The 26,547-nt window shown below is 31.6% G+C and overlaps 1 protein-coding gene across 2 annotated transcripts in view; it reads left to right on the top strand.

Annotated features, from left to right (window-relative positions):
* ADGRV1 (adhesion G protein-coupled receptor V1) overlaps positions 1 to 26,547 on the top strand; it is a 710,827-nt gene that overhangs the window by 157,648 nt on the left and 526,632 nt on the right. For both annotated transcript variants that reach the window (XM_074282108.1, XM_074282109.1), the window contains 9 exons: positions 1,516 to 1,731; positions 2,198 to 2,442; positions 4,108 to 4,289; positions 5,481 to 6,292; positions 8,038 to 8,247; positions 18,113 to 18,243; positions 23,161 to 23,260; positions 24,053 to 24,232; positions 25,707 to 25,870. In XM_074282108.1, coding sequence (XP_074138209.1) covers positions 1,516 to 1,731; positions 2,198 to 2,442; positions 4,108 to 4,289; positions 5,481 to 6,292; positions 8,038 to 8,247; positions 18,113 to 18,243; positions 23,161 to 23,260; positions 24,053 to 24,232; positions 25,707 to 25,870 — 2,240 coding nt within the window. The remainder of the gene's footprint in view (positions 1 to 1,515; positions 1,732 to 2,197; positions 2,443 to 4,107; positions 4,290 to 5,480; positions 6,293 to 8,037; positions 8,248 to 18,112; positions 18,244 to 23,160; positions 23,261 to 24,052; positions 24,233 to 25,706; positions 25,871 to 26,547) is intronic.

The following is a 26,547-nucleotide window of genomic DNA, read 5'->3' as shown; positions in this document are numbered from 1 at the left end:
TGTACTAAACAATAGTTAGCAATTATGTCTTCATTTAAATAAGATAGTATTTTTTAATTTGGAATAAAAATTCTCCTGAAAATAAATAATTTTCTATTTTTTTTCTTTTAAATCAGGCATATGCTATATGGAATTTAATATTATTCTTAGGCATTTAAAAAGAGCTCAAATGATTTTACTGTAAAAATTTGAGTTTGGTTTAAAGTGTAGAGTTGTACCACATCAAAAATTTTGAGAGACAGTGGATTATATAATCTACCTAGTATGATCAGAAATTTGTTTCTATATTTTTTAATCCTTAAATTAATGTTTATTAGAATAATTAATAAACTAATGGTTTAAAATTAGTAAATGCATTCATAATTTAGTTTCATGTATATCCTAAGTTAATCAATTTAATAACTAAAAAGAAATCTTAATAAAGGTTTACCATTATCTTTTATAAAATCTTTTTTTTCTTTAAATTTAAAAAAAATTTTTATAATTATAACTTTTTTTTGACAGTACATTGAATGGGTAATTTTTTACAACATTATCCCTTGTACTCACTTCTCTTCTAATTTTTCCTTTCCTTCCCTCCACCCCCTTCCCCTAGATGGCAAGCAGTCATACATGTTAGATATGTTATAGAATATTCTAGATACAATATATGTGTTCAGAACCGAATTTCTTATTGCACAGGAAGAATTGGATTCAGAAGGTAAAAATAATCTGGGAAGAAAAACAAAAATACAAACAGTTTACACTCATTTCCCAGTGTTTCTTCTCTGGGTGTAGCTGATTCTGTCCATCAGTGATCAATTGGAACTGAATTAGATCTTCTCTTTGGTGAAGATATCCACTTCCATCAGAATACATGATTCTGTATTTTTAGTAGTTTGATAAAGATATGGAAACCTGAATAGTAAGTAATGCTCATATGTAAAGATTTGGAAATGGTACTATCTTTTGAAGGATGGAGAAATGACCTAGTGTTTTAATTATAAGAGTTGCTTTTCTTTTTAATTCTGGGATCAGACAAAATTTGTAGGTTTCTTAGTGTAATAGATAGAACCTTAGTCTGGAATCAAGAAAACTTGGTTTCAAATACTTTCTTATATAATTACTAGCAGTGGGAACCTAGGTAAATGACTTAACCCAGACATTTTTAACCTGGGATCTGTGGACTTTTAAAAAATGACAATTGTATTTCATTATAATTGGTTTCCTTTGTAGTATTATACATTTTATTTTATGTATTTAAAATATAATTCTTAGGCTTCACCAGACATGCAAAGGAAACATTACAAACAAAAAGATGAAGAACCTCCCCTAATTAAACTTTCTGGACATCAGTTTCCTTATCTATAAAAGGAGAAGATTGTATATGATGACCTCTAAGATCCCTTCCAACTCTAGATCTGTTATCCCATGACTAAAATTTTTGTAAATTAATAGATCAGTTTTCTTTAAATATTTAACTTCTTTTTGTTTTGGTTTAGAGTTTAAAAGCATATTGCTTTTTTGACTTGGTAGGTGAAGACTACAGTATAGCCTCATCAGACGTGGTTTTGCTAGAAGGTGAAACCAGTAAAGCTGTGCCAATATATATCATTAATGACATATACCCTGAGTTGGAAGAATCTTTTCTAGTGCAGCTGCTGAATGAAACAACTGGAGGTGCCAGACTTGGAGCATTAACAGAGGCAATCATCATTATCGAGGCTTCTGACGATCCTTATGGATTATTTGGTAAATTGGATTACTTTGTTTCTCTCTTTAGACTTCTCAGTTGGGAACTGATGAGATGAAATGTGCCTTTCATTTTCATAGAATTAAAGAACGAATACTTTCATTTTTCTATTGAGACTTTGTTAGTTCCCTGGATAAGTAGCAGGGAGTCCATTCAGGAGGTTTATTGATTAACTGCTGAACAAATACGGTGTAGTCCCGCCTTGATTGCCATTAGTAGTGAATTAGGTTAGCATCTTCTATACTTAGAAAATCTTCCACTCCCAAGAGGAAAGAAACCACAGAGTAGTTTATTTGGTAACTGGCAGCATTCCCTATTTCCCAGTGTTAAGTTATCAAGACTGAGTAGCAGAAAAATCTCAATACCCAAAGACCATAATCGATCAGGTGGTCAATTTCTTACCTACCACTCATCACAGACTTGGCTTTACTATGTGTTTGAAACTAATTGTGCTTCACACTTCAGTTTTTCAGACTACTAAACTTATAGTAGAGGAGCCTGAGGTTAATTCTGTGAAGGTAAACCTGCCAATAATTCGCAATTCTGGGACACTCGGCAATGTCACTGTTCATTGGGTTGCCACCATTAATGGAGAACTTGCCACTGGCGACCTGCGAGTTGTCTCAGGTAATGTGACCTTTGCCCCTGGGGAAACCATTCAAACCTTGTTGTTAGAGGTCCTGGCTGACGACGTTCCGGAAATTGAAGAGGTGAGAAGAAGAGCTAGTCTAGAATGACACTGTAATCTGTTACCTTGTCTTATTATTCTTAAAACATATGTGTAGGAATATTAGTGCTGTTATATTTGAAAAAGAGTATTTAATATATCATTTAACAAAATATTTTTTAAAATATGCAATGGAAAATGAAATCCTAAGCTTCCTTAAAAAATAATAATTCCATAAGGTATTGTATATTGTTATCAATACTTTACTAATTTGTATGTTCATAGAATTTCTTCTGTAAGCTATATGTGGACTTTAGTTAAGTGTTTAGAATATCTGAGCCATGATTTTTTCTTTCTATTTCATTTAAGATATATTAATTTTTAATTTAATTGAATCTGTGCTTCCTTTTGGCTTTAGTGTGAGCCAATCAGTTTAAATTAAAGAAAGAGTGTAACCCATATTAAGCACCTTCCCAATCTCAGTTTCTTTATGATGAAGAGGCATGCTGAAGAAATAAAAATTTAGATTTACTGTGAATATAAGTTAATCTTAATGATATTATCATATTAGAATAAAACTTTTTAAATCAAACACAAGCAGCATTAAAATCTGAGCCTATAATGATTTTCTAAGAAACATGCTTCTAAATATTGTTTTTCTTTTATAAATTTAGAATGATAGAATGTTGATGTTGTTAGTATTAGGTGTCAGGATGAAACCTACAGGATTTCCTTTAAATGTGAATTGTTTTTCTGTATACTAGTAAAAAAAATCTGTAGTTTGGAGATTAGCCAATAGGTATAAATTTTTAAAAAATCATGTGCCTTAAAGCATTCAATATGTATTTTATTTTGTCAGAAAGTTTCCATCTTGTATTGCTACAATAAGCTAAAATAGTTTATGCAACAAAAATAAAAATATACTTTAGCTGATGTAGAAAATGAATTCACTGTATTTCTGTCTAAATAATATAGTTGAATAGATATTTTTCCTATGAGAAAACCCATGATATGACCATAGGTTGGTTTTCAGTCAAAGAGAGAAGGAGAAAGGAGAGGCTTGTGACTTCATAGCCCTTCATCACTTAACTCGAATTCATTTTAATGCCATGGCATCCCTTTCCTGATATCATGGTCTCCTTCAAGAAAGGACAAACAAAAATAATAGTAATCAGTCAATCCACAAACATTTAAAAGAGTCTACTGTGTCAAATTGTGCTAGTCTCTGCTAGACCCAAAGGAGAAGGGAAAGGGAGGGAATAAATATTTATTGTTCCAATATATTCTAAGTGCTAAGTTATTATGCTAAGCACATTATAAATATTATCATTTTTACCTTGTGAGACAGGTGAGATATGATCCTCATTTTACAGTTGAGGAAACAAGAGTCAGAGATTAAGTGAATTGACCAGGATCACACAGTTGATGAGTGTCTTAAGCCACATTTGAGCTCAGGTTATCCTGACTCAAAGTCCATCTGTGCTACCTTGCTCCCCATTAATAATCATGTTTCTTCAAGGAATTTGGGGGAGGGCAATTAATTTATTTGTATATTTTATACAGGATTTTTCAATCTTTCCTAAGTCATTACTTTTTGAGTCAACTGAATCAGAACTGTTAGGCTATTTTGAAATATTTCTGTTATCATTCTTACTCTGATCTCAGAATGGGGATACTATTGAGAAAGTTTTTCACTCTTTCCTATTAGGTTATCCAAGTGCAACTAATTCATGCCTCTGGTGGAGGTACAATTGGGTTAGACCGAGTGGCAAATATTATTGTACCTGCCAATGATAATCCTTATGGTACAGTAGCTTTTTCTCAATCCATTTATCGTGTCCAGGAACCTCTGGAGAAAAGTTCTTGTGTCAACATAACTGTCAGGAGAAGGTCTGTAGAACAAATATTCTGATTTTGGTTGGAATTTCTTGAATATTTAAAATGATTTGGTGATTGTGATTTCCAAGATATTTTACAAGGTACACAATAGTTGATTAAATTAGTCCTTTCATACTTTTTCTTTGTGAAATATAATATGCTGATGGCTTATTTATAAGAATAATTTTAAAGCCTTTAGTTTAGTCAACAATTTCACAGTCACAGAATTTAAGATTACAGAGAGATCTCAATGGCCATCTAGTCCAAGGCATGGCCATGGCCACATAGGTAATCAGTAGTTGTAAAACCATTACTTAGAGACCTCCTGGGAGGGGGAAACAGCACCTCTCTGGGTAGCTCATTTAACTTTTGGATAGCTTTAATGGTTAAGTTTTTTTTCATGGCCTTGTTCTAATGGTCATACCTTGGAATGAAATGGATGCTTGTTTCTAAATAAAATAAAACTCAATGTTTTATTTTTTTTTTTCTATCAGTTCTTAGATGAAAGACTATAATTGAGAATGTGACCTATCCAAATACTTGTAGTTAGAAGCCAAATTTTTTAAAAAGCCATTCCTCCTCAAAAGTTACTTACATTACTTTCCTTATGGTTTCGTTATAATTTAATAAAATGGGGAGGTAGCGTGGGGGCATAATATACAAATAGATTTGAGAAACAATTCCAGTGACTTGCATAATGATGTCACTTATGAAAGCTAAATAATAAATCTTTCTTTAAATTAATTTCCCAGCATTTATTTTTAAATAAAAAGGACATTGTATAATTCAGCTAATAAAATTATAGATTTAGAACTGGAATGCATCTTAGAGGTCAATCCCTTCCTTTTCCTCAGGTGAGAAAAGTGAGACCTAAGAAAATTAAGTGACTTGCCCAATGTCACATAGAAAGTAAGTTTCGGAGGGCTGCTGGAGCCTTAAAGAAAATCTAGTCTCATTTCTTAATTTTACATTTAAAAAAGAGAGATGAACTGACCTATATTTATTGTTATTTTATTATTATTTATTATGATATCATTTCTCATCATGATAATTTTTAGAAACTAAGTTTTTTTTTTTTTTTTTGGCAGTTTAACATGATGTGAAGTGTGAGAAACAATCATTCAGGCTTCTTTAATGTGGAGAATTTAAGTAAAATCATTCTGATGAACTAACCTAGTTCTTAATTTTCATTGCACTTTTTAGCGGAGGACGATTTGGCCAGCTGCTGATCTATTATAACACTTCAGATATTGATGTTGTGGCTCTTGCAATGGAGGAAGGTCAAGATGTCCTGTCCTTTTACGAATCACCAGTTCAACAGATTCCTGACCAGCTTGGAAGAACTTGGGTGAATGTCTCCACAATGCTGGATCCTCAGCACACATGTGCCACTCTGTGCCTTAAAGAACAAGCATGTTTAGCCTTTTCCATTTCTATTTCTTCTGAGATTCCCCAGTGCTTTTGGATTATTACATGGACTACTCCAATTGAAAACAGCTCAGAATTCTGGACCTATCGGAAAAACATGACAAGGGTAGCTGCCCTTTTTAGCCGACAAGCTGTGGCAGGAAGTGATTACGAGCCTGTGATAAGGCAGTGGGCTATAATGTTGGAGGGTGATGAATTTGCAAACCTTACAGTCTCCATCCTTTCTGATGATTTCCCAGAGATGGATGAGAGTTTCCTTATTTCCCTTCTAGAGGTTAAACTGATGAACATCTCAGCCAGCCCCCAAAGCCAGCCAACCATTGGACAGCCAAATACCTCTACAGTTGTCATAATGTTGAATGGTGATGCCTTTGGAGTATTCAAAATCTACAGCATCAGCCCCAATACATCAGAGGATGGCCAGTATGTGGAAGTTCAAGAGCAGCCCCAAACCATGGTACACCTATCGATTGAGAGGATAGGGGGCAGCTTAGGCCAGGTCACGGTGGAGTGGCGTGTGGTTGGTGGAACAGCTATTGAAGGTGTAGATTTTATAGGGGAAGGAGAGATTCTGACTTTTGCTGACGGTGAGCTTTAGTATTATTTGAATGTTAATATTTATTATTTTCATACTTTAGAAAGATTTGGAATGTCTGTGATTCTAAGTAGTATTTTATATATTTACATGCATATATGTATACATACTATATATATACATATATATATAAAATCTCATACATATAAGGTATATATACTACAAAGTACATGCATTATACATAATACAATATATATCGTTTATACAACGTACTATATATAGATAAAGGAATTAAGTTATATATATACATACATATATATACTGTATCTTATGGTATATGCAACATATTGTGGATATAATATGTATAACATATATAATGTGTATTATATCATATACCATATATTGTATATTTCATAGTTGTATATCTGTTGCAAATACTATTTATTGTACATATAATATGATGTATATCTCTTACTATACTATAAAATTTGCACTATATAGTATAGCATATTATACACTATATGTTATATGGATAGTATATACTGTAATATTATATATAACATACAATTATATACACATGATATAAGATAATGCATACATATATGAGTCATATACTATATACATATATAGTATTTTGTGGATATCATACTTTAAAATATACTATACTATGTTGTCATGTGGTATAACATTTTATGATATAGTTTATAATAAAAATATATTTAAATATAATTTTATAATAATTGTACTGTTTATTAACTATATTAAAATACATTATATAATATAAAATACATTTTATAGTATGTTATATATGATATATTGCATATACAGTATATATTATATGCAATTTATATGTATGTATGATGAGATTATATATGTCATAACATGTATAGTATATATTCCAAGAATAATATAATATATAATATATGGCATATAATTTAAATATTACATAGTATATTAATTCACTATGACATATATATATATAGTATATATTGTATGCACAGTAACAATATGGTAGCAAATACAATATTCTATATAATGCACTATATATATACACAGAGAGAGTAGAGTAACTTTTTTCCATTCTTTTCTCTTATTGTGTTTGTCCTTAATTATAAATTAGCCAGGAAGAACTTTTCAAGCATATAATATGTGCCAGGCACAGGGTCACCACGACAAAATTGTGTATACACACACACACACACACACACACACACACACACAGAATAATTTTTTTTTTTAATGAGAAAATTTTATACAAAGGAGTTATGGAAGGGTTGGGCAGATCAGGAGAGGTTTCATGTAGAAAATAGTGCTTTATCTAAGGCTTGAATGAAGAAAGGGCTGTAAAACTAATGAGAAAAGAATACATTCCAGGTATAGAGACAGGGAGATAAAATGGTGTGTGTGTGTGTGTGTGTGTGTGTGTGTGTGTGTGTGTGTGTGTGTGTGTGATAGAGAGACCCTCAGTTTGATTGCACTGTAGAGTATAGGAAGTAGGATGATACATAATGAAGGGGGAAAACTGAAAAGACTTTAAAAGCCATACAGTCAGGGTCAACAAACATTTATTAAATGCTTATTGTGCGTCAGGCAATGTACTAAGCACCAGGAATATAAAAGAACAACAGAGAGATACTGGGGTTTATTGATTATGATAATGACACAGATCTGCGCCTAAAGTCACTTCAAGAATGAATACTGGTACAGCAGAGTTGATCCTTCCTAACACTTGTGAAAATAATGAATTGACCTTTAAAATCAGTGATTATATTGTTCTTATTTATGTCATTACTTTAGGTGAAACCAAAAAGATGGTGACTTTGACCATTTTAGATGATTCTGAGCCTGAGGATGATGAAAGCATTATAGTCAGTTTGGTTTACACTGAAGGTGGAAGTCGTATTTTGCCCAGTGCTGACACTGTATCAGTGAATATTTTGGCCAATGACCATGTTGCAGGAATTGTTAGCTTTCACACAGGCTCCAGATCTGTTATTGGTCATGAAGGTAGGTTATTTTTTTTTCTTTTTACTACATTAATTCTCTTTTTTATATGGACATTATCGATTCATGTAGTTTATGAAAGCTTTTGGTATTTATTTATTTCATGGTTTTGGCAAGCTTAATATTAGGCATGAGGAAAACTTGTTTGGGTCATTGGAATATTTGGCTTCCTATGAGTAAATTTCTACTTGGACATATAATAGCAATTTCAGTTTGCAAAGTAAATGGTGTCTGTCTTTTGTATTTCTTGGAGTGTTAATGGAGCAAACATACAAATTCAAAGTTTATTATGACATATGCAGCAAACATACATGGCAGAAGATGAAGTAAAAAAGGCATACTCCAAATCAACTTGTATCTTGATGTCTATCAGTTTTATTGCAAAATTGGGGAGAATTACAGAAACTGAATTGTAAAATTTTTTTAGGATCAAGAAATGATTTTAGAATCAAATATCTGTGTGTAGTCAATAATGTGTCAAGTTAATCTTTGCAGATTCATGTAAAAAGTATATATTTTCACTTTTTTTCCTATGCAGAATACAGTTTCATTCAATACAGGTAGTATTGTCTGCCACATGTAATTTTTTTTACCACCATGAAGACAACCTGGTGATGAACTAATGGAACATATTTTGTTTAGCTAAAATGTTTCTTTGGCATCTTTAACTTAGAGCAAAATCTGCTTGTGTGAAATAAGTTACAGTAATAGTTTTTATTACATTATTAGACAAAACAAATAATCTGTTTTCCATTAACAGTCCTGATTTATATGTCTGTCAGCAGTTACTTGTCAGTCAAGTTAAGGCCCTCACAGAGTATAAAACAAATACTAGTGCCCCTTAAGAACATTATTAATAAACTAACAACAGATATTATATTTTAGGTAAAATCCCATTTCATTATAAAGCATTACTAATATTGTTTCTCTAGTAGAAAGTACACTGTAATAGGGATCAGGCCAATTTCAAAAACTTACTAGCTTTAGAATCTTAGGTAAGTCAATTAATTAACTCACTTTGTAACTGAGGGTGTTCACTATAAAATGATGATATTTGCTATCCCTAAGTCACATGACTGTTTTGAGGACCAAATAAGATAATATTTACAAAAGTACCTTGCCATAAAAATGTAAGATATCATTATTTTTTGTTATTTCCATATTTGATTAATTGAACTTTCAGAAAGATGCATTTTTAAAATCTGATCATAAATTTTATGCAAAAATCTATACATTGTCTTGTCCTATGAAGTAATGACTGTATCATGAGAGTACATTATTTTGTACTTATTTATTTGTAGCAATTATAGAACATAAGAATTAGTAATTAATATAAAATGGGAAAAAATAGTCGGGACTTTATGTGAGCTATTTACAGGTTGTGTTTTTTTGTTTTCTTTTGGGTTTTTTTTGCAAGGCAATTGGGATTAAGTGACTTGCCCAAGGTCACAGGTAGCATGTCTTAAGTGTCTAAGGTTACACTTGAACTCAGGTCTTCCTGACTCCAGGTCCAGTATTCTATCCACTGCTATCTCTAACTGCTCCATTATTTATAATTTTTATAAATTTAGATATTGATAATTATCCCTCTATTCTTTTTTATAAATTTACATATTCATAATTATCCCTCTATTCCTTTTTTCTTCTATCTTAAATATCTCAAAATCTAAAGAAGACACACCAGAATTCCCAAAACCAACAAAAAAATACACTAAAGATTTAGTAGTTGTGGTAATAGTAGAATAGTAGTAATACTAGTAGTAGTGGTAGTAGTGGTAGTAATGGGAGTAGTAGTAATAATAGTACCAGCTAAGTTTAAGTAGAATCAAAATGTCTTCCACAGGTGATACCTATGTAAATTCACTCAATAATATGTCAATAAAGATGTATTGAGTAAATAGATGGGTTATATAGATTTGGTTATAGAAACTGAGGAGTCTATAATGGTGGGAAATTCAGAATCAGGTCATTGCTACCAGAAATTGTGGAGATTTTGCAAGTTTATGAAAGAAAGTACAGAATATATATCCCTTAAGAGTGCAAATATTTAGCATCTGGTAAATACTTAACAAGACCCATTCTGGTGGCTAGAACTATAGATGAGAAATGTATGTCTTTCATAAATTAACACAACAAATCAATATGCTACTAATAAATATCTTACTGCAACATTATTTCATATAAAATTTTTCCTCATAATTGTCTGGGAATAATATTGATTCATGGAAATTTAGGAACAATGTTTTTAATAGCTTTCAAGATATTGAAACTTCATTAAAGAAATGACAATCTTGTGGAAGTTTTATAATAAAAATATGATTCCTCTTTTCTTGTCTGCTGTTGTAGTTTCCTTGAAAATTCTTTTGATGAGCCAACAGAAGATGAATAAAAGCTCAATGTTTTTATTAAATTATAAAAAAGCAATAATTTTATGTACCAATAGAAGCCTTTAGAACATTAAGTATAAATGAATTATAGAAGGATAGCGACACATGCCAGGATCATTTTTGTCAACTCCTTTAAAAAAAGTTCAGAAGTTTGAAATGAATAATAATAATTATTGCTTATTTTACCCACTACAAATTTATGATACATAATCCGAGTTGAACTTTTGCTTCTACTTAATATGCTTTTAACTCTACCCTTGTCAGCTCTCTGAATTATTCCTGTTAAGAGTATCCCAGCCTCTTCCTCTCTCCTCCTGCCCCCAACACTATACCTCCATATCCAAAACTTAATTGCAAATAATTTAGGTATCTGCAATACTGTTTAATCTCCTCGAACTCCCCTCCTCCATTACTCAAAATTTAATCTCACTATCATCCCTTCACTTCTTTATTCATCTAGTCAGAGTAATCTGTACTCTTCACTCAAGCAACTACTTTGCAAATGATTATTCCCTCCCACCTCTGCAATCTTGTTCCCTCAACATCCTTTCTCATGTCTCAAAAAGCTTTTTTCCTCACTAGTTTCTTTCCAAATGCTAACATGTATTTTTCAATGTGCCCCATTTCCTAAAACATAAAAAATCCTTTCCTTACACATTCCATGCCTTTGAGTTATTGTTCTATCTCCTCTTCTTTGACTAAATTCTTGAAAAAAATTTTGCTACCTACTGCCTCAAGTTTACCTATTCCTATGTGTTATTCTTCAATCCCTCATCATATGAATTTACTCAATACTCTTATGAAAATTTTCTTTCAAAGGTCACTAATGATGTAATGACCAGATTTAATGAACTATTTTAGGGTTCATCTATGACCTCCATAAAGCATTGAAAACTTTGATAATTTTCTTCATGTTTTCTCCCCACCTTCTCTCCCATTATTGCCTCCTTTGGCAATTTATTTTACTGCCATACCTACTTTTCTGCAGGTGACTTGTAAGTCTGCATTTCTAGACCTAAACTTTATTGAGCTTTTAATTTTCTCCACTTATGTATAGAAAATTTCAAACTTGAGTATCCCCAAACCATCTTACCTTTCCATATAAAGCTGATCATTGAATCAGCCTAGATCTAGACTTGGAAAAGACTTCAGATGCCCTGTTAGCCCAACTCCCAAATTTTACAGGGAACGAAGACTTAAGAGAATGGATTTTAAATTACCTGCTCAAGGTAATATTAGTAGTAAGCATCACTGATGAGTTTTGAACCATTGTTCTCTGACTCCAGAGGAAAGGCATTTTCTTTTTTCTCTATGCCAGGCTACATTATTTCCATTTCTTGCACTACTATTCACCCAGTATCCCATGTTCAAATGATTGGTGTTATTTTTTATTCTTTCTCTACTTTACCTCTCATAGTCAATCAATTTTAAATTCCTATCAGTTTTATTTTGGGATAATCTTTTACAACCATCTCTTCATCCTTTTTTTCCCTATATACCATCCCAGTATAGGCCCCTGTTATGTTATCTCCTAGGAGATGATATGGACTCATCAGATTTTTTTCTATATCCACTTTCTCCTTGCTTTAATTTTTTTTATATGGATAGTGGATTAAGTACCCTTATTTAGCAATCTGGTCAAGTAATTCCTCTGCTCAAAACTTTGCTCATGTATGTAGAGAGAGATCATAGGGTCATTGAGTTAGAGACAGAAGATAACTTCACTATGGCCCAGTCCAACCTTCTCATTTTACACAGATTAAATGACTTCCTTGATGTTATACAAGTAATGAGTAGCCTAATCTACATCTTCTGATTTCAAATCCCCACTAAGTTCATGTTCTTTTTCCCTCTGTCTTTGTTTATGCTGTTATATATGCCTGGAATATCCTTTTTCTTCTTCCCCTCTGTTGCATTTTTAAAACCCCAATTCAAATGTTTCCTCCTCTATGAAACATTCCTGAATTACCTTTGTCTTTCTCAGACCTGACAGCACTTAGTTTTTTTTTAAATTCTTTTATGTGAAACCATGCATGATATTTGTCTGTTTGTATTTCATCTATTAGATTATAAGCTCCAAAAAAGGCAAAGTGTCATATCTTATTCCAACCATCACATTTTCTCCAGTATTAAGAAAAGTGTCAGTAGATTTTTAATGCATATTTATTAGATCTGAATTTGAAGACACTGGGAATTAATTGGAAATAGGGATGAAGGGAAGAGAAGCCAAATTCAGCTGCAAAGATATGAACCCTAATAACTAAGATAGCTGGCAAGAAATGATAAAATGTGTGAGTTGAAGAGATGGGTTGGTTTATATGTATTGAGTAAGGGGGAAAAAAAGTATCTAGAAATTTGGTTATGGCTTAGAGATAAGATGATAGTCAAAATAAAAATCTTGAAAAACTGAGACTAGGTGAGAGACACTATAGTTAAAAGACAGCAGGAAGATGATTACTCAAAGTGATGATTACTCAAAGTTAGAGAAGGATCAATAAGAATATACTGTCATAGAACAGCAAAGAGTTTAGAGAAAATGGGGTGTTAAATTTTGTCAAAAAACAGCAAAAACAAAACAGGAAGAAGATGAAGTAAAATGACCTAAAGATTCAACTAAAAATTATTTCAGTAGGTTCAGATGTGCCAGGAGAAGACATTATGTAGAGGTAAGCAAGGAAAAGAAGTTAAGGAAATAGAGATGAGAATTATGGATTCCATGTGGAATAAGTTTGGCTATGAAAGGAAGGAAATAGCTGCAAAAGTAGTGGGTTCAAGGGAAAATTTTCTCGGGTTAGGAAATTTGTCCATATTTGAAGGCAGAAATGAAGGAGCCAATGCAGAGGTTAAGACTGAAAATCATAGGAAGAGAATAGGTTTGGGAAGAAGAAATAGAAGTTGGGAGGATCTTGTCATTCTTATAACACTAATTCATTAGCACTGAGTTATGGTGGAATTTCTTTTTTGTTCTATTTTTCATCACTTTGAAATCCATAAGCCATATAATATCTATATTATGTAATGTAATAATAACATTTATGTAATACAGTTTATAAAGCACTTAAAATATTATTTCATTTGATCTTTACAAGCTTGGAAGTATGTTCTATTATTATTGTTTCTCTTTTACAAATAAGAAAACAAGCGGAGTGGTTAAGTGATTTTCCTGGGGTCACACAGCTAATAAATGTTTGAGGTTGTATTGAATTCAAGTTTGCCTGACTCGAGGTCCAAGATCCCACCCCTATATCACCTAGCTGCCTCTTATATCATGAGTTAGATTGTATTTACCAAATAGACTATTCAAAAAGGTAACATTATACATGTTAAAATGTGTAAATTAAGAGAAATTAAAGATTTTGATTCTAGGTTTTACCTTTCAGAATTCTGACTTGCATTAAAAGTATATGAAGAATGGTACCAGTAAACATAGTGAGGTTAATTCAACCTAGTTATCCCTAAATTTTGTATAAGTTCTAAATGTAAAGTCTTGGTATTTTTGTACATTCTTGTCAATTCTTTAAATGCTGCCTCATCTTGCTTTCTAAAAATGTAATACCATAACCAATATTTTGTACATATAATTCAATTCTACCCCATATAATAGTGCATAGAGAAATGTGCCTAATGTGAATTTATAAATACAAAAATAGAGAACTCTTTTTAGAGGCAGAAATATAACCATGGTGATTCTACTGAGAATAACCAAAGATCAAATTGGGTAGAAATTTGAATCATGTGGACCACTCACATTGATAATACTGCTTCTATTCTTCACATTGGTCTTCCATTTATATGATTACATTTAATACTTGGACTACAGTGCACATTCAACTTCAGCTTAGATTTTTGATTCATAGGAAGGAATTGTTTTATTGTATAACATGGTATTGAATCATGTTGAATCTTATTTCTGCATTTTCTACAAAAGCAATTGATTTGATGCACAGTAGTGAATATTACTTTCTTTCAAACTTAATGTATGAAATTTAGAAATATAGTAGAATGAATTTGAGTAGAGTTTTAAACAATATATAATGGGTTTCATTATAAATCAAGATTAGGAATTCAGCCTGCTCACTGGCCTCTGCAGGATCATAATCATCATGTCATGTTCAATGGGTTTTAAATTTTCATTTCTCTTAGAGACAGCATGAATCAACTTCAGGCAAAGATTTGCACACCAGCACATTTCCCCTGACATTTGAAATGTGATTCCTTAAACTCACTTTCAGTACTTCAAGACTGGGAACAACCTTAACTTTTCAATCTGTACTGTTCACATGGACAGTTTAACTTAAAATTATTTATGTATCTATAATTGTTTCTAAAATATTCATCTATCATTCTCTTTTTATTAGAGAGGACAACCAATTGGGATGGAGAAGAGAGATGAAGTATATATATGTATTTATTGGAAATCTCCATCCTGTCAATTTAGATCTCTTAACATTTGTTGTGGTTTTTTTTTTTTTTTTTAGTATAGTGCTACTATTTCTTTTCTTTTCCTCTTGACACTTTGTATTTGGACATTTGGAACAAACAGATAATCCGCATTTAAATAATCTGCATTTAAATACAGATTCCTTTCATTACAAAGTAGAATTATTTGTTCTTTCCTTTAGATTTTTTCCCCCAGCTTTTTCCAATGCTGAAAGGTTTGATTTCTGTGGATATCATTTTTTAAATTCTCTACAACTTCCATTTAATCCTGTAATAGACAAAGTAGATGATTGCTTAGTGGGAGTAAGGAAGATCTGGGTTCAAACCTTACCTTTGATATTTACCAACTTTGTGACCCTGGGCAAATCAGCCTTTGTTTCTTTATCTGTAAAATAGGCAAAATAGAATGCATTGTGTCTTACTGAGTTGTTGAAAGGTTCAAGTGAGATAATGGATGGTAATTGCTTTCTAATCTTTAAATTGCTATAAAGTTAGGTGGCACAGTGATAGTGATAGCTTTCTAGGCCTGGAGTCAAGAAAAATTTCTATGTTCAAATGTGGCCTCAAATGCATACTAGCTTTGTGAAGGTGGACAAATAATTTAACCTCTGCTTGTCCCAGTTTAGACAATAGGGTTATTATAAGGATTAAATGAGATAATATTTGAAAAAGTGTTTAGCAGAGTTCTTAGCACATAAAAAACAATTAACAAATGTTTATTGATTTATGTATATCATGTGTCTTCATCATATATTTAAACTCTCCCTAAAATATTATAAGCTCTTCAAAAGGAGGAATAATGACTTACATATCTTTTTAATAGTGTTAAACTCAATGAACTGCCTAAGTGTACTCAAAATTTGTTTAACTAAATTAAATGAATTCCAGTTGCTATATGATAATTTCTTTCCAGTTATTATGAAGCTACTTTATGCTTTTGGCTTGTTCTACTGAGTTGCTCATAAATACTTATAATTATTAATTTTTATTTCATTAATCTGTCAATAATTGAAATTAAGAAAGAGAACTCTCAGCTTTTTATCCTGGCTGTCTCCCATGCATAGAATTCTCTTCTTCTGCATTTCTGTCTCCTAGATTCCCTGACTTCTTTCAAATTCTAGCTAATGTGGGGATTAAAATTATCTAACCTGTAATAAAAGAGATGGAGGCAAAGCTCTGAGTTAGTGTCACTTTATTAAAGAGTCCAAGAGCCCTCTAAATGAAGTGAACCTCAGATCTGAGATGCCCCCTCCTTCCCAGGCTTTATTTTTACAGGAGTAAATGTCTAGACACTCAAGAATAACTATATCAAGTTCAGAAAAATTCCCTAAGCAGTGGCAGGTTGAGTGAAAGATGAGACATCTCCCCTGCCTATGAGGTCCCAAGATAGCCGTAAAATGGTTACCTGATCATGTTGGACAAGAGAGAATGGTCCAGAAATATTAAAAAAAAAATTGTAGAACTTTTTATGTAGTTGAGTCACTTCTGCCACACTGGACTTGATTACCAGGACAAGGAAGAACAAGGGTAGAACATAATTAAGCAAATTAAACTTAGAATCTGCAGCTAACAGCTTTGAGACCTGATATACAGAATTTATAATCACTACCCCTGTGGAGTCATATTAGATTGATTGATACTGATTAGAATAGAGTAGGGGCTCAAATTCATTACTTCTCACATTAAAATACCACCTTGTAGAGGAGGTCTTTAAAACACCTGTTCATTCTGTTATCTTTCCTCTTTTAATTATTTCCTTTTTATCCTGTATATAGCTCATTGTACAATTGGTTTGCTTATTGTCTATTTCATTAGATAATGAGCTCTTTGAAGACGGGGACTTCTTTTTGTTTGTTTTTGTGTTTGCCCCAACATATAATACACAATAAATGTTTATTGACTGTATGAATAAATAATAAAATATTTTTCCTAGCATAGTTGTATTTAGGAAAATTTTTCCCTAATAATAAAAATATGATTCAAATTTTGACACCTTGAGAAGCCAATGGCTTGTTATGCTATTTATCACAAGGTAATTGGATATTCATTGTTTCCTAAAAGTATTTGAAAAAAACAGTGTGTGTAAATATAAATATGTGAATAAAAATATGATTGTGTCCTCATATGAACAGGCATACATATATACACATCTCTAATATATACATATATATATATATATATTATATGCTGCTATAGTTAAATGAAACTATGTAAATTCCTTCATTAGACATTAATTACTCAGATTAGCTTTTCATTTTTTAAAAATGAAATTTCATTTTAAACTCAATTATTCATTAGCATGTGATTATTTTCATAATCATTTAACATTTATGAAATAAGTTTTTTCATGATGCCAAAAGTCTTTAAATAGATATATTAACTGCTGTATTTTTACCAATGTTTCTTAGATCTTAGATTCTCTTTGATCTCAGGAAGCTTGCTTTTTTGCTTTTAGCTCATGTTCTCTCTAATACTACAAACAATCCTTGATTATAAGAGACATACAAAAAATGTAAATAAACTGGTCTTTTGTCTTAGTTTTCCTGAGGATCCTGTTCTTTTATATTTAAAATTCAGATAATGGTATTGCATAAATCAGATTCTGAAGAGATATGTCTTAGAAGTATTTATAAACATTTTCATATATGCATTGTATAAAGTGTCTTGCATTTCAGTATTAGTTATTTGGCGTGAATAAAAAGAAAATTGGTCCACTGTTATAAATATAAATTGTGCCCATTGAGTATTCATTTTAGCATATGGAATATTGTTTGTATGTATGTGGGTAGGTTCTTTCTAACTTTAAAGTGTTATTTCTGAAATTGAAATAACTAGAAGCATCAAGAATTCAGAGAGACCATTTTTGCTACTGAATTAATATTTTTTAAAGTTTAGAAAATTATGGCAAAATATTTAATGATGGATAGAATGATGATAGAATCACATAATGTGTGTCTAGACCTCTTGGCTATGTTGAGTATGAATATAAAGGTGATTTTTTTTTTATTAAGGAAACATAATTCTGCTCTTGCCATTTTTAGGAGAAAATCTAGAATTCCATGTCATAAGAACACCCCCTGGTCGAGGAAATGTTACTGTTGACTGGAAAATTATTGGTCATCATCTCAAGCATAACTTTGCTAACTTTAGTGGAGAAATCTTCTTTCTTGAGGTAATTTCACATAAAATTGACATGAATATTTAGTGAAAATTATGAATTTCTTTCCTCCCTCCAAATATGTATGAACAAAGAGAAGGAGATCTGAAGAATGCATTTTTTTATACTGTGGAGAAGACTTCTTTTAGACAGAACTTCTAGGGTTCCTTTATGTGGTTTATTTTCTCTTAGGTGACACAGCAATACTTAAGGTTGCTCCAGTATCTAGACTTAGTAATCTGAAATCATATAAACTTGATAGTTCCCCTTCTTCCTCCAATATTATAATATAGCAAATTATTTTGAACCTGCAAGATGTTTGTCCTTTTTTCTTGGAATCTCTGAACTTAAAGGAGTTTTGGTAATTATTTCTACAGAAAAAAAAAAAAAAAAAAAAAAAAAAAAAAAAAATATATATATATATATATATATATATATATATATATATATATATATATATATATATATATATATATAAAATGTAATTTTTGATCACTTTACAACTATGTACAAATCCTCCTGGTAGTTTTTTTTTAAGATCTTTTAAAATAAAAGCATCCTTTCAAAGGAAAGCACTAAATTTATAGTAAAAATATGATATATTTTAATTCTGACTCATTTCTCATGTTTCCTCACTCTCTCCCACCTTCAATAAGTATCTTGTTTATTCTTCTTTACCAATATTTCTTAGACACATCTCTTTCTTTCCATTCCCATCCCCCTCATTGTGGCCTAGGCACATATTACATCATAACTAAATAGTCTCCTAAATAGTATCCTTGATAAGTGGTATCCCTCTACCATCCTCTAGTCCACGTTATTTATTGCTATCAGATTATTGTTCTTAAAACACCTCTTTGACTCTATCTCTAAATTGTCAACACTTTAGATGGTATCTAAGGCTCTGCTTGCTATGCCTCATTGTCTGATCTTATCATTATTTTCCTAAATGAATTCCTTGCTCTATCTAAATCAGTATAGTTAGTATTCTCTGTTGATGCCATGCATATTTCTACATTGGAGTTTTTGTTCCTATTCTATTTTTTTTTTATTTACCACTTATCTAAATGCTCCTTTCTTTCATTTCTCTGAAGTATCATATTTTCTGTAATACTTCTCTTTATTATCTTATTCCTCAATCAGTATCACTCTCTCTGAATTTTCCTAGCACTTATTTTTTTGTCTTTCATCTGACACTTAGAATATGTTATTTTATAGTGTTTTTCATATTTAAAAATTAATGAGTGGAAAAGCATGTATTCATTGTTTACTGTGAGCCCCATGATGTGTGGTAAGGGCTGAAATTACACATAGAAAAGCAAAGACAAGGTCTGTCCTCAAGAAGATTAAATTTTAATTGGGAGAGAGAATAGACAAAGAATAGTGATGACCAGGAAAGAATATTTTGGTCTGAACAGTTACAGGGATGGTAAACTGAAACAACTGTCAGAATTTAACAGATACCTTACAAATTGGAAAAAATGGCAATAGTCAATGTTGGAAAAATTGTGGAATGATAGATATGTTAATACATTACTGGTGGAATTTTGAAATAGTACAACCATTTTGGAAAGCAATTTGTAATTATTCAAATAAAGTTACTAAATAAATCCATACCCTTTGACCTAGAGATTCCATCACTGAGCTTATATTGCCACAAAAACCATAACTAAGAAGAAAGTCCTTATATACACCAAAATATTTATGTTGGCATTTTTTGAGATTGCTTAGAATTAGGGGGAAACAAGTAAATGCCTATTGCCTGTGGAATGACTAAACGAATTATAATGTATGATTATAATGGAATTCTATTACACTGTAAGAAAAGATGTGTATATCACCATCACTATTCAATATTATATTATAAATGTTATCTTTAGCAATAAGAGAAGAAAAATAAATTAGAGTAGGTAATGAGGAAACCAAATTATTCTTTGCAGATGATATGGTGGTATAATTAGAGAAATCTAAAGAATCAACTAAAAAACTACGAGAAACAATTGACAACTTTAGCAAAGTTGCAGGAAACAAAATAAATCCACATAAATCATCAGCATTTTCATATGTTACTAATAAAGTCCAGCAGCAAGAGATACAAAGAGAAATTCCTTTTAAAATAACTGTAGATAATATAAAATACTTGGGAGTCTATCTGCCAAGGCAAAGTTAGGAACTATATGACTACAGTTACAGAACACTATCCACACAAAGTCAGATCTCATCAATTGGAAAAATATCAAGTGCTCATGGGTAGGCCAAACTAATATAATAAAAATGACAATTCTACCTAAATTAATCTATGTATTCAGTTCCATACCAATCAAACTCTCAAGAAATTATTTTAAAGAGCTAGATAAAATAATAACAAAGTTCATCTGGAATAGCGGAAGGCCAAGAATTTTAAGGGAATTAATATAAAAAATGCCAATGAAGGTGGCCTAGCTTTATTAGACCTAAAACCACATTATAAAATAGTGGTCATCAAAACCATTTGGTACTATCTGTGGAATAGGTTAGATTTACAAGATACAATAGTCAATGATTATAGTAATCTAGTATTGATAAACCTAAGGACCCCAGCTTCTGGGATAAGAACTTACTATTTGACAGAAATTGCTGGGAAAATTAAAAATTAGTATGTCAGAAACTAGGCGATGACCCATATCTAACACCCTCTACCAAGATAAGTTCAAAATGGGTTCATGATTTAGACATAGACTATTCTTTTTTCATCTAATTTGCTTATATTATCACCATCTCACAGATCTGTGGAGAAGAAAGGAATTTGTGGCCAAAGAAGAACTAGAGTACATTATAGAATACAAAATGGATACTTTTGATTATATTAAAATAAAAAGGTTTTGTACAAACAAAACCAATGCAGACAAGATTAGAACTAGGGAACTAATAAACTGGGGAAAATGTTTACATCCAAGGGTTCTGATAAAGGCCTCATTTCTAAAATAATACAGAGAATTGACTCAAATTTGTAAGAATTCAAGCCATTCTCCAACGATAAATGGTCAAAGGATCTGAACACACAATTTTCAGAGGAGGAAATTAAAATCATTTCTAATCATATGAAGCAATGCTAAATCACTATTGATCAGAGAAATTTAAATTAAGATAATTCTGAGATACTACTACATACCTCTCAGAATGGCTAAGATAACAGGAAAAGATAATGATGAACATTGAAGTGGATATGGGAAAACCTGGGACATTAATTCATTGTTGCTGGAGTTGTGAATTGATCCAGCCATTCTGGAGTGCAATTTGGAACTATGTCCAATGGGCTATTAAACTGTGCAAATCCTTTGATCCAGAAGTGTCTTCATTGGTCCTGTATCCCAAAGAGATCATTAAAAAGAGAAAAGGACCCACATGGGCAAAAACATTTGCAAGCAACTCTTTTTGTATTGGCAAGACACTAGAAACTTAGTGGATGCCCATCAGTTGGAGTTATGGTATATGAATGTAATGGAGTACAATGGAAATAGAAACTATCAGCAGGAAAATTTCAGAAAGTCTCTCCTGGAAAGACTTGCATGAACTGATGCTAAGTAAAGTGAGCATAATCAGGAGAACATTGTTCAGAGTTGCAAGATTATATAATGATCAACTCTGATGGATGTGGCTTTTTTTTCAACAATCAGGTAATTCAGGCCAATTACAACAGATTTGTGATGGAGAGAGGCATCTACATCCAGAGAAAGGATGTTGGGAGCTGAGTGTGGATCACAACAATAGTATTTTCACAAATTTTTCACTTTTAGTGTGTTGGCATTTTGCTTTCTTTTTCATTTTTTCTCATTTAATCTGATTTTTCATGTGCAGCATAGTTGTGGAAATATGTATAGAAGAATTCCACACGTTTAACATATGTTGGATTACTTGCCATGTAGGGGAGGGGGTGAAGAGAATGGAGGGGAAAATTTTTTAATACAAGGTTTTGCAGGGTGAATATTGAAAATTATATGCCTATGTTTTGAAAATAAAAAGCTTTAATAATGAAAATGAAATTAAAAAAAGAAAAGGTGTGTGGTGAATACAGGGAAATGTGGAAAGAGCTATATGAACTGATACAGAGTAGAGTAAGCAGAGCCAAGTAAATAATAAAATTTATTTGTAATTACAACAATGAAAATGGAAAGAGAAACTATACACCAAAAAATAAAAAATAGATGTAACAAAATTATAAAGATTAAGCAGAACTATAATGAAGACATATGAGAGAATCTTTTGTGGAAGTAGGAGATTCACAGGTGTTACACATTATACATATTTTCAGATTTTTTTCAGTGTATCAATCAGTTGTGTTGATTTTTCTTTTCTAAAAATAATATTTGTTTTATTGGATGGCTCTCCAATAGGAGACGAAATAGAAGGAAAACTTGAGTTAACTATGATGATTCAGGAAAAAATAACATTAACAAAAACTTATTATTTTTTTAAAGAAGTCACAGGGATGGTTTGTGTTGCTTCAAGAGAATAAATTAACATACTTTCCCCAGGAATTATGACATAGTTGTTTTAATTAATTATCTAGAATTGCATCTTTCAGGGAGCTCCTTTGTGGGGGCAATAAGAAGAGGGTATCACAGAGAGTACTTGAACCTAGTGGTAAGATGGCAAGTGAGAAGGTGGCCACTGGGTAAAATGAAGTGTGATCAAAATTGTTCCTGGATACAGTGGGTAGCTGAGGTAATAACTAATTAGAATAGTAGGAGCTTCAGGGTAGAAGTTCCAAGGAATAGAACAGTATTGTAACTTCACAAGTTGTATCTCCCCAATCAGATTTCAACTTCTAAGAAAAGAAATGTTATGTTCTTATATTTGTAAAAATGTAACACTGAGTAGACTTTCTACATGCTAGACATAGTCAATTTTCAATGATGAGAATGAGAATTTATCTATCTTTGTATGGAATAGGGATCTCTAAACCAAATATTTTCGGTGCATTTGTTGGATGATGACATTCCTGAGGAAAAAGAAGAATACCAAGTGATTTTGTATAATGTCAGAACACAAGGTAACCTAGACTCTGATTAAATTATTATTGCTATAATTTAATACTATTTTTATGAAAGAGAAAAATGTTAATGGCCATTATCCCTATCTATTAAAAAATGTCATCAATTGTTTAGATTGTTTTTTTATTTTTCATTATTCGTTTTGATCCAGTTAGGGTTAAATGACTTTCCCATAGCTAGTATGTATCTGAGTCTGGATTTGAATTCAGGTTCTCCTGACTCTAGCTAGAGCCAATGTTGTACCCACTGTACCACCTAGCTGCTCTAAGTTATTCTTTTAAACTTTTTTGTTTTTCCATATTAGGAGTCATGAAATTATTATTGCAAAAAAAATTCAGAACAGCTTGAAATTATTTGCCAATCCCAAATCCACAAAACTTAGTATTAATGGTTTCTCTGAAAGTGAAGCAGTCCTACTAATTAGATTATAAAATTCTTTATGAAGTTGATTGCATCTGTTTTGTACTTTAGTTCTATTGTATAGCTTATACCAGAAGTGCAAGTAATGATAACAGCAAGACCTAGTAAGTTAATGTTTAACTATTAGGAAAATACAAATAATAGATAGCTTCCATTGGCTAATCTATAAAATTCTAAACATGGGAATGATATAAAATGTCAAATGTAGAAGAGTAAAAAATACAAAAATATAATTCTTTGTTTTTTCCTTTTTTTAGACAATTTTTAGCAAATTAAGCATAAAGAACAGAATAGAAGAAAGATATTAAGAATATAGGAAATGATGTTAGATTGTTACCAAAACTTCTCATGCAGTCTGATGACTTTTTCAGGAATTTCCTCAACTGGAATGGCTATAATTGACAGCCAAGGGTATGAAGCTGTATTGACAGTGGAGGCAAGTGATGAACCACATGGGGTTTTGAATTTTGCTCCTTCCTCAAGATTTGTTTTGGTTCAGGAAGCAAATATAACCATCCAACTTTTCATCAACAGAGAATTTGGATCCCTAGGTTTGTATTACCTCAAAAAGAATGAGATTTTTGATCAGTTTATAATATTTAATTCAGCTTTCATTTGAACATTTATTAAGTGAAATTCTTTTAAAATATCTTTCTACTGTATCTTCCTAAATACTAGGAAAGATACAGAGATAAGTAAGACTTTATCTCTACCCTTAAGAAATTTACATCATGGAAGTGATAAGATATATCCATAGGTAACCATAGAAACAAACATGACCTAAGTGCAGGGAAACAATAGAAAGTTTGGTTAGATCAGATGTGGTTGTAGCAAGTTGTGTGAAGAAAACCAACTTTGGAATCAGGAAGTCCTGAGTTCAAGTAAACCTCTGCCTACTAACTGTGTGACTCTGGGGTAGTCATTATTTTCACCAAGTAGAATTACTCTCTTTAAGATTTTCATTTAATTTCTTCTCCTAACCAAGATTTAATCTATCTGGGGCAAAGATGTCCTTGAATATATCCCAGTAGCACAGTCACAAGCTAAGCAGTTGTCTTTCTTTGCTGCCAGCTGTTTTCTTCACCAGGAAAAAAAAAAATTAAATATTTATAGCAAGATTTTTTTTTTTGGCGATAGCAAAGAATTAGAAATAAAAGATACCTATGGATTGGAGAATAGATAAGCAAACTGGTTGTGGAATTTTCTGCATCAGTAAAATCATACACTAGGACTGAAGAAGATCCAGTGAGAGAGAAATCATTTTCATCTGTTGGGTATCAAGAAAGAAATATTAGAGTCAGCATTGAAATTTCCTTTCAAAGGATCATGCTCCAGAGAATGGCCAACTAATCTCTTCTAGGAAGAATATAGTATTTGGAGATACCAGGGAAAGATAAAAATTAGTAAGGGAGGGAAATCAGGAGCATGGAGGGAAGATAGTGAGTTATTTCAGAAAGATTGATCTTGTGGTCTTGATAGGACATTCTTCTGGAGATTTCCACTAGGTATTTAGAGAGGATAATTGTGAATTTAGGAAAGAAATCAGAAAGATTTTATAATTATGCAGTGGATAAGTGCATGAGATCACCAGGAAAGAAGGTGTAAAAACAGATGAATGAAGTAGAGTAAGGAGAGAGCTTTGAGAGGAGGAATATTGCTCTGTTAAAACCTAGAGGAAAGAAGAACCAGTGAAAGGGACAAAGGAGGAAACGTTTAGAAAGGCAGAAAGAAAATCACGAGAATGTGAGATTAATTTCTGAAATCACTTCCAACTAGAGTGATGGTCCTATGAAAAAGTCCAATTAAATGCCTTCTTTGTACAAGCACTTATGTTAGGTTTTTTTGTTTGTTTTTTAGTCTTGACCTGTGATTTCATTGGTGTTGGGGAACTTCCAGAGAAATAGATTGTCCAAATTAAAGTTCAAATTGAAAGGATATAGTTGTCTATTAGGCAAAAAAAGATTATATGATAGTAATTTAAAATCTCAAATAATGCAAATTTCTTTTCTCCACCAATGCAACTAGGCATTATAAATGTCACCTATGCTACAGTTCCTGGGATGCTTAGTCTAAAGAATCAGACAGATGGAAATTTAGCAGAACCTGGAGTTGATTTTATTCCAGTAGTTGGTTCCCTAATATTAAGGGAAGGGGAAACATCAGCTGCCATCAATATTACTATCCTGGAGGTAAAATTCTTTATGATAATGCTATGTCTTAATGTGCAACATAAGAATGCTGAAGTTTATGGAACATTGTATCTGTATTGTTGGCAAGAAACATCTGGCTATATTTGTTTTCTTAGATTATAAGTGGATATATATTGAAACTTCCTTCTCCTCCCTTGCTTTCTCTTTCTGTATTCTATTAGGTCATTTTTTGCTTTTATGTAAGATTTCAAACTTGTACTCAGTGCTGATATTAAATCCAAAGACTTTTTAAAATTGACTACTGCTTAGATTTCTTTGTTTAGTTATTTGTTTAGTTTTATTAAATTTTACTAAATTTCCCCCCAAGAAGTAGGCAATGGCTTTTAGAAAGACATGGCTCATCTAGATCTTGAAGAACTTCATTTTATGTCCAAGGATTTATTAGAAAACTTTATTAATTAGATTAAAGAGTGTATAGTTAGGGTAGAGAGAGTATTTATTGTTAGAAGCTTGTTAAACAAATGTAGAATTTGGTCTATGTTATATGTTGCTCTATATGGGCCATCTTTAGTTGGTTTTTTATTTTTTGCAATATATAAAGGAATTTCAGCCCTGGGGAGTCTAAGTAATTAAGCTTATTTGTGGAAAAAAAATGACCTGAAAATTATCTTTTTTTCATAATTTTAGGCTATTTCACCATTGTATTTAATAAATCA

This window comes from Sminthopsis crassicaudata, chromosome 1, assembly GCF_048593235.1.
Source record: "Sminthopsis crassicaudata isolate SCR6 chromosome 1, ASM4859323v1, whole genome shotgun sequence".
In the NCBI taxonomy this organism is placed as follows: Eukaryota; Metazoa; Chordata; class Mammalia; order Dasyuromorphia; family Dasyuridae; genus Sminthopsis; species Sminthopsis crassicaudata.
This window is presented reverse-complemented; position numbering and strand designations above follow the sequence as displayed.